A 13,933-nucleotide genomic window follows, 5' to 3' on the forward strand; every position below is an offset into this window, starting at 1 on the left:
AGAAGAAGAAGAAGAAGAAGAAGAAGAAGAAGAAGAAGAAGAAGAAGAAGAAGAAGAAGAAGAAGAAGAAGAAGAAGAAGAAGAAGAAGTTGTTTTCAGATTGAATCATTAGAAATCTGTAATAAAAAGACAAATGTAAGGAACATTCTCAAAAGATAATGAGATGGGAATAATCAAGATGTGGCTTTTTATTTTTTTAAAAAAATTAAAATATGAATACATATTTGCAGTGCATAGCAATTCCATTCCTCTTTTTCTTTTCCTCCACTTCCCTCCTTCTCCCCTCCTGAAGTTTTATGATATATTTTACTTTTTAGTAATTTGAAATTTTAAGCTTTTGAAATAATTATAGCCTTTTGGAACTGTGCAAAGACACTGCCAGGGCCTGAATATTTTCTGGAAGATTCCTCCAGTGGTAGCACCTTATGTAATTTAGTGCCTCATGAGACTGAGTACCTCACCTTGGCATGGAGTAGATGTATACTTTCACGTTTTGTTGGTTTTTTTTTTTTCTTTTTGTTTTTAATGTATTTAGTTGTTGCAGGGTCTCACTATGCAGCTCGGGCTCAGGTTGATCCCCCTGCTTTCAGCCTCCCCAGTACTGGGATTACAGGTGTGTGCCACCACACCCAGACTCTGTGGCTGGCTCAGCCCACCCCAGGGGTGGGGCTGACATGGCATGTGGTTCTGGGGATCAAACTGTGGTCCCTGCCCTTGCCTAAGCAGGCACTTTGGTCTGCTTTGCTATCTCACCAGCCCTGTATTTTCATGCAATGACCACATAGCGTAGGCTCATGTAACCACCGCTGCAAGCCAGACACAAAACTTTTCCATCAGCACAAAGGTCTTTCATCTCATCCTTGAGCTGTGTTGACAGCTAAGTGGTCCTGTACTGCCTAGTGGTGTCACCTTGAACATTCACTAAAAGGAATCATACAGCGTACTATCCTTTGAAGTCAGCTTTTTCTCCTTTGAGCTTCATGTTTGTAATATTCTTCCATGTTCCATGATCCAAGATTTCTTCATCATTAATCAGGAGTTCATTGTTTGTTGGTCAAGTAGTGCAAAATGCATCCACCTCAGTGTATTTAAACTTTCACCAATTTAGGAATATTTTGATTGTTTTGAAATTTATTACAGATAAATCTGGAAGGAACAATTATGTGCAGATTTTAGTGTGCACATAGATTTTTTTCCCCCCTCTGGGATAAATGCCAAAGAGGGCAATAGCTGGATCTTATGAAAAGTGTATTTTTATTTTTAAAACTTTATATGCTATTTTCCAGTATAGCTATAATTTCTCACCAATCATGCATTAGAAATCTAGTTCTATAAGCTCCAGCATTTGGTATTAATATTTATTATTTATTATTTTATTTTATTTTTGTGGTACCAGGGATTGAACTCAGGACCCTGCACTTGCCACACAAGCACTTATTCTATGAACTATCTCCCCAGCCCCAAGATTTTTTAAAAGTATTTATTTTCATAGAAATGCACTGATACTTTCTGATAGTATTAGCTTAAATTTCTTTAATGGGTAGCATGGACAAACATTTCATGTATTTAACTAACTTCTGTATGTTGTCTTTATGGAATTGTTTCTTTGTGTCATTTTCATGTTTTCTAAATAGATTTTTATAGTCATTTTGAGAGTTGTTTACACATTCAAAGAATGAGTCCTTTATCAGCTAAGTGTTTTTAAAATATGTTTTTTCACAGTTAATAGCTTCATATTTATCTTCTTTATGAAGTCTTACAAAACAAAAGTTTATTTTGGATGAAACTCAGTATATAATTATGTTCTCTTGTGAATCATGTTTGTGATAGCACTTCTAAAATATCTTTGCCTAGCCCTAGATCTCATTGACATTTTCCTAAAAATTTTATAGTTTTATGTTTTGTATTGGAATTTATAATCCATTTAATTTAACTTTGTATAAAGTGAGATTTTGGTGAAGGCTAATTTCCTTTCTTTCAAATAGACTTTTTTTTTGGGCAGGACATAATGTTTACATTCCTTATGGGGACATAACACAGTATTATGTCCCCTCAGCCTTCTTTTCCCCTTTCCCTTTCTTTTACCTCCTCCTTCACTAATAATCCAATTGCTGCAACACCTATGTTTAAAGCAATCTCTCCCCCATTGAATTCTCTTCACCCACCTTATTTACCATCTGCCACCATGTGACTTGTGGCCCTTCCCCCAAGGTCAAACTGACTGTGTAGGCAGGACTGTATAAATAGTACACTGGAGGGACTTTTATTTTCATGTCATTCATTAGAGCTATAGATTAACTCATCTTGCATATATATTATTTTATACACTTTGACCTACATCTCTTCATGTGTAGAAGGAAAGCATCTTAGTTTTACATCAACAAAATGCAGTAGCATAATAATTATAGTATAATAATCCTACTGAATAAAAGCTTTTGACAACAAAGAATATAAGGAAGATAATTCGCTCCCCCAATTATAACCCACAATACACTTTTCTTATATGTTCCCTTGTTAAATCTTCAGTTTGACCACCTTTTATTGTATGTCTATTGCGTTCTCAAAATGTCCTACACATTCTACAATGAAGAAAAAAATGAGTGCAACTAAGCCATTGATGTTTTTACTGTCTATTGCCAAATTCACCATCAAAATAAATTATGGGGGTACATAAAGCTTGATATGTGGGTGAATTTTTTGTAAGGGAGAAGTTTATTAAAACAGTAATTTGGGTGAGGCGTGGTGCCATAGCCCATAATCACAGAATTGAAGAGGCTAAAGTGGAATTTCTATGAGTCTCAGACCATCCTGGGTTATATAGGGAGATCTGTATCCAACAAAAATAAAATAGTCATTCAGCAGAAATTCGTGGGCTATTGAAAAAGATATGCCTTATGTGACTGAGTATTGAACAGTTGGAATATCATATATATATATTATATCATATCATAATATATATATATATATATATATATATATATATTTACCTATATAAAATGAAGTTGGTTGCGTGAGTTAAGGTAGGCAAACATTAATTTTGTGTGTTTGGATGATTTCAACAAGAACATCTATTAACTTGGCTGTGCAAAGAGGTTCCAGGTTACGAATGAGTAAAACAGACTATTCAGAGAGGAAAGGCGGGACCTGACTAGGACCTGACCAGGGTAAGACTGTTGAGTTTTACTCTTAGGCTTTTGCTATTTGGTCCCCGCACGAAGGTCCTATCCACCAGGAAGTTCTGGTCCATCAGATATTCACCCTGTACTAAGGAGCAGCAGAGAGTTATTGCAGAGCCTGAATTTGGAAAAAACACAATACAAACCACATTTTAGAGACATTAGCAGTGTCACTTTGCATGGTTTCAGTAGGTACTGCAGTAGCCCAGGTGTGAAACAACAAATTTAAATGCACACTCTCCTTTCACACCATGTCTTACCAGGTTTAGCATCTGCAGCGGAGCCGTGGAATTAAAATTTGTTGATTGCTTTCATTTCACAGAGCACTGTACCAGACAGCATCCCTGTGTCTTCTCGCTTAGCTTTCATCCACACTCCAGAGGCATGTATTGTTGCCATTCTTTAGATCAAGGCTTCCCCCCTACCAGTGTCTCACAGCTACGATTTAGACCCAAACTCTGGACAGTGTACGGCAACGTCACTTCTATGCCTAGTAAGGTAGAAAGTCAGTCTTGAACACTCGAGATCTTTCAGATTTGAAACTGTGTTACAGCTAGGGCAGCTCTTACCTTCTTTTACCCAATTACTTTATTATCCACAATTCATCCCGTAAAATATGATATCAATTCAATGCTGTGGGGCTATGGAAACAAGGTTCCTATTTTTTCACCTTCTCCATTCAGGCAATGTCCCAACAGACCTCCAGTTTTGGGTTCAGAGGGTCTGGAGAGTACAGAAACTGGTCCCATCTGTCAGTAGACAATTAAGAAACTGGCCTGTGATTCATTTTCTGAGCTAACATGGAACCATGCCGCTGATTACCCATTTCCATTGTTTATGGCGAGCCAGGCGGATGAACAGCTCTCCCTGATTTATGAAGTGCTTGCCTTCTATAAATCACGGTGTAGAAACCCAGCATGCTGCTAATCCTAATTGTTTAAGTCCTAAGTAGGGAGTGATTAGAAAGGCTTAGGGAAAGAAGGTACCTTATGCAAATGAGGGAGCTATAGCTCCTTGGGAGGAAGAGCCCCTCCCCCACCCCCTTCAGAGTATGTAGCAGACTTTGGTGGAATCCTGTTGCCTCCTTCCATCTCCGTCTGGTCAGTCCTCATGGATCTTTGATTTGTTAAGTTGTGGGGAGAGGTGCAGATAGTGGGCATGCACAAACAGGGCAGAGACGGTGCTGTGTCCTCACTCAGGCTCTCATTGTTTAATTTCAACCTCCACTAATTTTTGAATCCCTGCACGCCATTCATCATGATAAAGGAAGGCTATGCATTATGCTCCACAGTATTCTTTTGGATAATGGGAAGCACGGGGGTGTTGACCGTGCAAGTTCCCTGAAGCTGTATTTGCTCTTTCTGGGGAGCCCATGCCATGGCATTTCCAAGTACTGAGTGACAGCATTTTGAGCTTGTTTACAAAGTGGTGAAAAACCTAAATATGACCCAGTCCACAACTTGGAATTAGAAATCTGATAAGCCTAAGAATACAGAGTCTGTTTCCAAAGAAGCAAAGCAACGCATGGATCCTATGTGATCTGTTCCTCCATCCCAAGGCAGTGGTTGAGGGCACAGCAATGTCCATGTGCAGCTCCTTTAAAGGAGCAATAAGTTTTGAGATTACAACTCAGGGAGAGAAAACACCATCCTTTTGTTTCAGGTAACTGTAAGTATTGTTCCTTTGGCTAACTTCTTTTTTCATGTCCTCTTCTTTTCCCTCCATCTTCTTGTTCCTAATTTTCTTCCCTTTGGTACTCCCCCCCCCTTATTTCCCCTCCTTCTGTTTTTCTCCATGCATTTGGAACCCACAGCAGGTGGAGCAGGAGCAGCGTCTCAGAACTGGATGATGAGCCGGCTTGCTTGGAAGAGATTGACTACACTTCAGATGTCAGCTCAGACCAAGACGGAAGCATCCCTGAGCTAGACCGGCAAATCCAGGAGTGTGTCTCCAATCAGGATGAGGCAGAAGAAGAGGATGGTGCCAGGCAGAACAGAAATGCCATCCTGTAATCCCCACAGTTCCCAAAATGTCTGTTTCTGACTACTGGACTCAGACACACACAGTGTGAAACAGCCAGCCTGTGTGAAGTCCTGATTTCATTCTAGCTCCACTATGCATAGAATCTGGGTACTTCATGATTATAATGTTTTTCTACACTGTTGTACTGCCCTTGGAACCTAGGCATGCTGCCATTGTGATTAGAATGGGGCCCCAGTGTATGGGATTATCATGGGACCTCTCCACACAGTACCGAACTCTCTGGCATCTCTGTGCTTGAAGCCAACTGGAAGCAGCAGAGTGGGGCTGAGAAGCCAGGAGTCTATGTGACTTTAAGTTGTTCCATATATGAGTGTTCTATGAGAGATAGCATCTGAGTTTTCTAGCACCAACATTAGCCTCAATGAAACCTTGAGGGCCCTGGAAAGGTCATATGGTACTGGTTGATTAAGCATAAAATACTGTGCAGCCAAGTAATTGCAAGTGTCATCCTTCAGGTCTGTACTAGTATATGGTTTATGGATTTGGTAGAGACCTGAATAGATTTTATGGAATAAAAGATGGTCACTGGTCCTCACAAATTTCTAAACCTTGTATATTCAGTCCATTAAGCCTGTGCTGGAAGACAACATAGTGCCCTGGAAAATGCATTCACTTCAGAATCAGACAGACAGATGAGGCTCATATCCTGGGTCTGGCATTACTCATTATGAAAACTTAAGCAAGTCTCTCCAAATTTCAAGGATTTTATATACTCAATAAGAATGAGTGTTTATATACCATGAAGTTATCCTAAAGACGAAATGAAATAAAACTGTGCAGTTTGGCACACACTGTATAATAGTGTTAGCTTTTTCCCCTCCATGACACAAAGGATTCTATATAAGTGTTCTTACAGCTACAAAAATATGTTCTCTGGGGCCACATGATTGAGATATAGTCTTACTGGAAGGACTCTGGAAAGGAAGTTCCGTGGGGAAGAGCTTTGGATGGTGATGCTTTACAAGTCTGTGTGCAGCGAGAAGCAGCTCAGAGGTATGATTGGTGAGGTCAGCAGACAGTTAGAGAATGGGAGGTAAGATGAGTAGATTCAAAGTCAAATATGGGTTTACTCAAAACCATATGTATTTAATCAGAATTAGATTTGGCTATGAGAGGTGGGAAATTCAAAATGTTAGCAATACATTTTCTTTCATATAGAATTTCTCATGTCCAGAGGTCAGAGCTGAGGTCATGTTTGTGCAAGGACAGAAACCCAGCGTCTAGTCCTCCAGCTCTAGTGCATATTGCTTCAACTCTTGATCTAGAATTGCTGGGAAAGCATCAGCTACTTTCTCTGCAACCCAGAGAGAAGCTAAAGAATTGCTCCAAACAGGATATGTTTCCTACTTTTCAAGAAACTATACGGAGCATTTGTCCTTGATCCTACTAACCGCAAAGTAGTTCTGTGATCGCAAGTAACTCCAGGAGAGGTTGGATGATCAATATTTTCAAAAGAGAGCTTGTCTGATTTACCATCGACCACCAGAAAGTTTTGGAAACATTAACATAATTCCACAGAAAAATTACAATGTTCTGTTCCTCTTGGTTAGCGGAAAGACGCAGATCAAAATTTTACTAGAATTCAAACATAAGACATAAGAAAAAGGCATGTGTGTTGTGTTTTAGGAAACTGACATTGTTGATAATCTCTTCTGTTTCCAACTCTTTTTCAAATTTTCTTGCTGCATCTCAGAAATCTCACCTCCATCCTTCATAGTAAGACATTCACATTTCCATGGCATACATAAGAAGTTTAAAAGAAATAGCGAAGACCCTGAATTCAAACCCAAACTAACGGCATCCCTTAACTTTTCCCTTATGCCCTTTTTCCACTGATAAATTGAGGAATACATAATGCTCCTGTTTCTCCATTGTTTCGAAGAAGCAAGACAATAATATTGTTGAAACGTAAAAGCTGGAAAAGGGGTGAGAGCAATACTAACTCATTGCCAGCAATTAATACCTCTGCCTGAATTAATAATTAATTAATTTCTCACATTTATGAGAAAAAGGAACAATAGCAGGTAAGTTTCAACAAGGGAACTTTTGAAAAAATCAGGAACTTGTAATATTGTTGGTCTTTCTATACAACAAAAGTAAGTTAAAGGATCACTGTGTGTCCTGCATTTTATTAAGTCATAGAAAACTTACAGTGAACTCAAGTTACAGTTAACAGGAATAGCACACAGTTTATTTTAGTACAGCGTTGTACAGTTATGTAAAGGATAATATGGAGCTATATAAAGGATAATATGGAAAACACTTAAGATTTCAATGGTAAGATCTTCTAGAAGTTGAAAATTTAGATGCCATGCAGGAGTTTACAGGCAGAACATGGAGGAAATACATATGAAGAAATATAACTAAGAAACAGACACCTGTGGAGAGATTTGGACATGGACTAAAATGTCCAGTGTTGCTAAATTAATGGATATATTTGTCTATTGAGGAAAGAGGACATTAACATGAGATTTAATAGAAAAACTAGAGTACAGTCAGATTTAATATTTGTTGTGCTCGATGGAAGGGGCGAAACTTAATTCTGAATGTGATAGGGGAGATCTCAAGACTTTTTGGCAGACGCACATTGAGAGCTAGGCTGGACACCAGTGTGCATGTGTCAGTACCCCAGCCCCAACCTGCTTGTAGCCTATAGGTTGGTACTCTTGTCAGGCTGGTTATTCACTAATGTGAAGCAACTCCTGGGCCTGACATTATGACAGCTGAAGAACAGAGTGTTTGCACTGAGGGGAAGATTATGGGAGCCATTTGTGACTATGCAAACTGTTCAGAGACCCACAAGGTACTGTGCAGGAAGGGACCCTCACCAACACAGTACATCAGGAAATGGAAACGGAAGGAGAAGTATACCTGGACAAGCCCACAGTTAGTGCCACCTCTATGCACACAACTTGTTCAGGTGCATAACCCCTTGACATTAGAACCATCTCACGTATTTCCCTCATCTCTGGTGAGCTTCTCTTCTCCCATGAATCTATTGGGGATAACCAAAACCAACTCAGATTCACCTTTCTCCATAGAATCTTTTCTACACACCCAAGCCAGGTTATATAACCTGTCCTCTGTGAACCACTGTACTATTTATACATTTATTCTACAGCACATTTGCCATTCCCAACTTGACTTACATGCTTTATATAGTCATACCCCAGGCAGTACTGAGGAGTGAGCTCTAAAATGCATGAGCCTGCTATTATTTTGGCATCGCTCATTGTGCTGAGCAGACGTCTTGACATGTTGAAGGAATTCACAAAAATGTGTCCCCCACTTGCCCTCTAGCTTCCAAACCAGACATTTAACATCTTAATGAAATTGCATATATTTGCTTGATTTTCTCCAATTTTCCATCTTCAATCAGTGTTCATGTTATATGGAAGAAAAATAGTTTAACTAAAAGGGCATCCTCCAAAGGCACAGAGCCTCTCTGGCAGGTGGTTGCCATGGAAGGCTGCCTCTGGGCGAGGCGTGCTTGAGAAGGAGCCCAGTGGCCTTGTCCTCACATGTACAAAGCAAACATTCAGACAGAGCAGTGACAGTAGAAGGACAGCATCCCTAAGTTTCCCTACTGGCTGCGGCATTCATCCAGGTGCTCTGGACCATGCACTCACATTGGTGGGAACTGGCTTTTGCAGCTCTGTGTGCCTTGTGCCAACTTGGCTTCCTAGGCACTTCTTGCAATGGCATTAGTGAGTTTCAACATCCGAGAATTCCATCCATTGGCTCTAAGTTCTTCTAAGCCTCCAGAAAGGAATTCAGAGCCACAAAGAACATCTGAGACGGCTAACCTGATCCCTGAGTTACAAGCTCATGTTGAGGGTTGCCAACACTAGTAAGTTCACATGAAATTCTTAATGGGAGGAGACATTCTCGTGTGTAGCTTCCATTTATCAGCCTGGAAAACTTAGCTGTAGAGTTGATTTTTATATTCTGAGAGGAGCCTCTGCCTTATGCTAAGAGAAGAGGCTCCTATGAAATGCTTGACCTAAGTCAACCTCATTAGGAACTCAGCACAGTGACACATGTGGTACATCTGAACATTTGGGCTAGCATTAGTGATAGATTTATTTTGTTCTACTGGTACCTCACAGCTTGGCTCTGAAAAGCTTCCATCTTGGAAAGATGCACAGACAGCAGCATACTACTCATGGCCAGAGATTTTTGGGCAGCAATAACTCATCAGGTCTGGAGCTACTACTATCTGCCCAGCAGATATTTTCTTGTTTGTGTTGCAAATTGACTTCATCCCCCTCCCACATTCTTGATGTTAAAAAATATTATTTAGATAAAAGTGAGTGGTAGAAAGGACTTTTAAAAATGGGTTGGCTTGACTCCTTTCAGTAGCTAATAATAAAATAACTTAATAACTAATAATTTAAAATATCTACTACATATATGCTAGCACCATGAGGCTGAAGTTGAACTTAAACTCCCTGCCACATCTGTCAACAGAGAGAGAGAGAGAGAGAGAGAGAGAGAGAGAGAGAGAGAGAGAGAGAGAGATTGAGATTGAAGTAAGACAGCAAGGGTGAAACAAGTTATATTATTGGTCACATAAGGCCGGAGGTGGCTAGGGATGATTTTAGATCATCTTCTCACACAGAGACAGAGGCCTTCAATGTATAAGAAAAGGATCATTCCTCATTATTCTGACATAAACCCTTCTCCAAATGCCTTGTAGACCCTAGGTCTATTTGGGTCACAAAGTACAATGGATTCGGACCCCTTGGAAGTGAACATATTCCATGAGAAAATTACGGAAGTAACTACATCTATATCTGTGACAGGCAGCCACTAAAAAGAGGGTGCTGGGCAGCTAACATGCCTGAGACAAACTGAGTCTTCTATGTTGGGGGATTTCTGTGATATTTTAGGGTCTTTTAGAGCTTAAGGGATTCAAATTACTTCTTGGAGGCAAACAAGTATTACGACCTTGACAAAATAATAATAACATTATAAGTATGATTCTTTGCAGAGATCCAGCTGAAATGTTTGAGTGTGACTGTAGTCTTTGTGGGCAAGGTAAGATGTGGCACCAGGGTCAGTTATGTAGTACCCGTACAGGAATGTGAGGAATCCAGGAAGCCCAAAGTTCTGTCATCCAAGCATACAGCATGTGTAGCCTCCATAAATGAATGTTCTTGGCGAGAATATGAATAGGCCCCAGCCACATTCCAGTCTAAATAAGATATTATTTTAGCAGGTGTCACTGAAGAAAACGTCTGGGCTGGGCGATAGCTCAGCAGTCTAAGCATCAGCCTGGCAAGCACAAGCACCTAGCTTCGATCCCAGGTACCACATGCCGTGCTACCATGCTGGCCACTGAAACTGGGCATGGTGGGTACATTCCTGCAATCCCATTTCTGGGGATGCTGAGACAGTATGCTCACTAGGAATCCAAGCTGCACAGAGAAACCCTGTACCAAATAAATAAAATAACAAACCAATTAAATAAAAATAAAGGAAATACCTGCTGGGATCCCTGCCCTACTCAGGCAATTACATAATCACTCTCTTAACTCTGACTCTCAACTGTGGGATAGATCAGCACTGAGATTGCCATCTTCAAGAAGAAACTCAGCTATATTTTCAGGGACAGTTTTAGGGAGGAATGGATGTGGAATTTGATCTCAGAGATGTGTGACTTCCCTATGCATGGTTGTTCCATTGCCCCAGAAGAAGTGACATCAACATTACCATAGCAATGGCCAGTTTAATTTAACATTAGTGAATAGGGACATTGCTGTCTAAAACTAGTTTAGACTACTGCATATGTTGTCATGTTTATCACACCACAGCATATGGACTGAGTGAGGACAGCCCTCTTCCTATGGTCATTTTATAGGTGAAGGTGCTAATAATCATGATTATCAAGTTAATTGGAGTAAGAAACACATAGGTTATTAAAGCATATTGCTGGGTGTTGGTTTTTTTTTTTTGTGGGGGGGGCTATTTCCAGAGAGGACTGGCATGCGGGCCAGTAAATTCAGTGAAGAAATATCCACATCTGATTAAGGGTAGCACCCCCCAGGAGGGTAAGGACCCAGGTGAAACAAAAGAGGAAGTAGGTGGAAGTCATCCTGTACTTACAAGCTCACATCTGGTTGTCTCCTGGAATGCTGTTATTGCCTGTGGATGTGAGAGTCCAGCTTCTTCAGCCTTTCACTATAGATTCATGCCAGAGTCTCCAGGCCACCTCCACACCTTCCGATTCCAGTCAGCACTGCATCCTTAATCCTTCTTGTTCTAAAGCTTCTAGTTTCTTAGGCTGAGCAGCTGCTGAGTCCTCTGGTTCCCCATTGTGGAAACAGCCTATACGGTTCTTTTATTCTGTTCCTCCAGAGAACCGTAATCTATACAATTAGTAAACGATAGAACCTTGACTTTACTACAGGCAATCTGTTTCCTAAACACATCAAAGAAAAACCACCTGTCTTCAAAGACCCCTAAGGACCATTTTGAGGCCATGGAATAACTCCCTGTTGCTAGGAAAACATGTTGTTAGTGGTTGTTTTCAATATTTCACCCAAATATAAATAATTTGTTTGCAACACCTCAAAAGGTTGAAAGCCAGACTTGCATTATCTACTCCCAGTCTCACTGAAATCTTCCTTGAACTTCCTAAACTTCACCATGTCAATCGGAATCTGTTCCCTGACACTCAACCCACATCCAAAAAAGATACTGAGCTCTTCACTAGAAGGATGAATCTGCTGAGAGTGCTCCAGTCTGATCTTTTAGCTTTAGCTTGAATTGATCCACAGCTTTCTCTGTTTGGGGGTGATTTTCATCCAGATTTCAGAATTATTTTCCTCTCATTCTTCTAACCTTTGTGTTTGCCTCCTCCCTGATTCTTTGAGCAGCACAATGGCATTTGGAATGAAAAATGATTTCTCTGTCTGATGCTGACATCGGTCAGTGGCTTCTTATGGCCCTGGGATAAATAAATGTGAGTGGACCCTGATCCTGAGCCCTTCCTGATCTAGTCTCTGTTTAGGTTTCTGATTTCTTAACATAAGTAGCTGCACCATGTGCTTACATTCTTCCTCCTCCGGGAACGGGGTTTGCTTCTAAGATCTCAAAACATGTTAAAGAAATCCGGTCAGTGTTGGTTGTATGATATTTCCTGGGAGCTCTTCTGTCTTCCCACCAGACTAGTTTTTTGGAGAACAAAGATGAACTTGTTTGTGACTGCACCCCAGCACCTTGCCCATGACGTAGCGGGATTTCATTTAATGTGTTGAATGATCGAGATCCTAATTTCCACTACAAGTTCTCCTAGAAATGACCTCCAGCCCATTGCCTCAGTAACCTACTAAATATGGATAGCGATGACACAGCAAAGTAGGATACGTGTGTGTCCAGCCAACACATGGTAGTAGGGAAGCATCTTGGAAAAATCTCCCTCAGCCCTTTCCTGCTGTGCCTCCTGGTCTGTAATTTTCCAGAATCAGCTTCCTTTTTCCTCAGAACGGCCTGTAGAGGTCAGAAAAGGGCCTCGGTTTCCAATCACCAACCGTCCTCTGGCTTCATTAGCATTCGCCCCGGGTGTGTATAATTAGGCAAGCCTAGGCTGGGCACATAGGAGCGGAAATGCATTGACTTTAATAAAACAGAGTGTAAAACAACTTTAGATTGACTCCAGCCTTGTTTATTCTTGCACACTTGTAATTCTGCTTTGGTATATTCCCCGTCAAAGAGAGCATTGTCCTGGGAGCTGAAGCTTGTCCCTTCATTGCCACAGCAGCCAGTCTGAGGAGGCCAGGGGCACCAGCTTGCTGCTCCTGGCTTATGGCAAATAAATAAATAAATAAATAAATAATAAATAATAATAAGAAGAAAAGAAAATGTGTATTTCTTAAAGAAAAACAATAACAAGAAGAGCATGTGGGCACTATGTGAAGAGCTCCTACTGAGGTTCTAGTGCTTTGCAAATGCATTCAGGGTCAAGAAATGGACTACGTAAATAATAAAAATGGAGCAGACACTGGTGGGATTGAAGAAATGATGATTTTGTTCCGCAGGTTATCGGCTAATGTACAGAAAGGGAATTACATCAAAACTGTCCAAAGCTTAGGATCGGGTGCTGTCACTTTAATGAATGACTCTGGCATGACCATTCCCTTCTGAATCTCCAATTCTCCATTTGAGGGGGGAAGGCTTGGGTCTGATGAGATGTAAATCACTTGCATTTCCCATAGCCAGCAGCCCACTGCGATTGCTGCAGGCCCGGCTGACCCCGGCTGGTGAAGAGGCAGCGTGAGGTGGCTATACTGGTGCTCTGTCTCCGCAGGGACTGAGGCCAGGCCAGCACAATGACCCTTTCAGAGCTGAGAGCTGTGATGTTGACACCCTGCCAATGCCCAGCAAAATAAAAGCTTCCGAAATCAAGGCTAAAAATAAATAATAAAATGAGGTGACAACATAAACAGGAAGGCTTAACGGAGAGGGGGCTGAATTGAGTCAGCAACTTGTGGGGTTGGGTGGGGAAGACCAATTCATGTTCACGTGCATTTATCAGCCCTTTGGGTGGCTGGACTGGAGAATTGAAAGCAATGAAGTGGGAGTTTGCTGCTGTCCTGGGACAGTGTAGGACAGAGGTGAGGCTACTCTCTGTGGTCATTTCCTCTGCACTGTGCAGTTGCCCCTTCCTCTTTGCTGACTCTCTGTTGGTTGTTCAAAGAGAGAGAGAGCTC

General features: G+C 41.0%; 1 protein-coding gene across 2 annotated transcripts in view; it reads left to right on the top strand.

Annotated features, from left to right (window-relative positions):
* Agbl1 (ATP/GTP binding protein like 1) overlaps window positions 1-9,502 on the top strand; it is a 958,008-nt gene extending 948,506 nt beyond the window's left edge. For both annotated transcript variants that reach the window (XM_023710175.1, XM_023710176.1), the window contains one exon: window positions 4,990-9,502. In XM_023710175.1, coding sequence (XP_023565943.1) covers window positions 4,990-5,188 — 199 coding nt within the window. In that variant the 3' untranslated portion in view covers window positions 5,189-9,502. The remainder of the gene's footprint in view (window positions 1-4,989) is intronic.
* Window positions 9,503-13,933: the final 4,431 nt, after the last annotated feature.

The sequence above is a fragment of the Octodon degus genome, unplaced genomic scaffold (genome assembly GCF_000260255.1).
Source record: "Octodon degus isolate 3935 unplaced genomic scaffold, OctDeg1.0 scaffold00002, whole genome shotgun sequence".
NCBI classification, from domain to species: Eukaryota; Metazoa; Chordata; class Mammalia; order Rodentia; family Octodontidae; genus Octodon; species Octodon degus.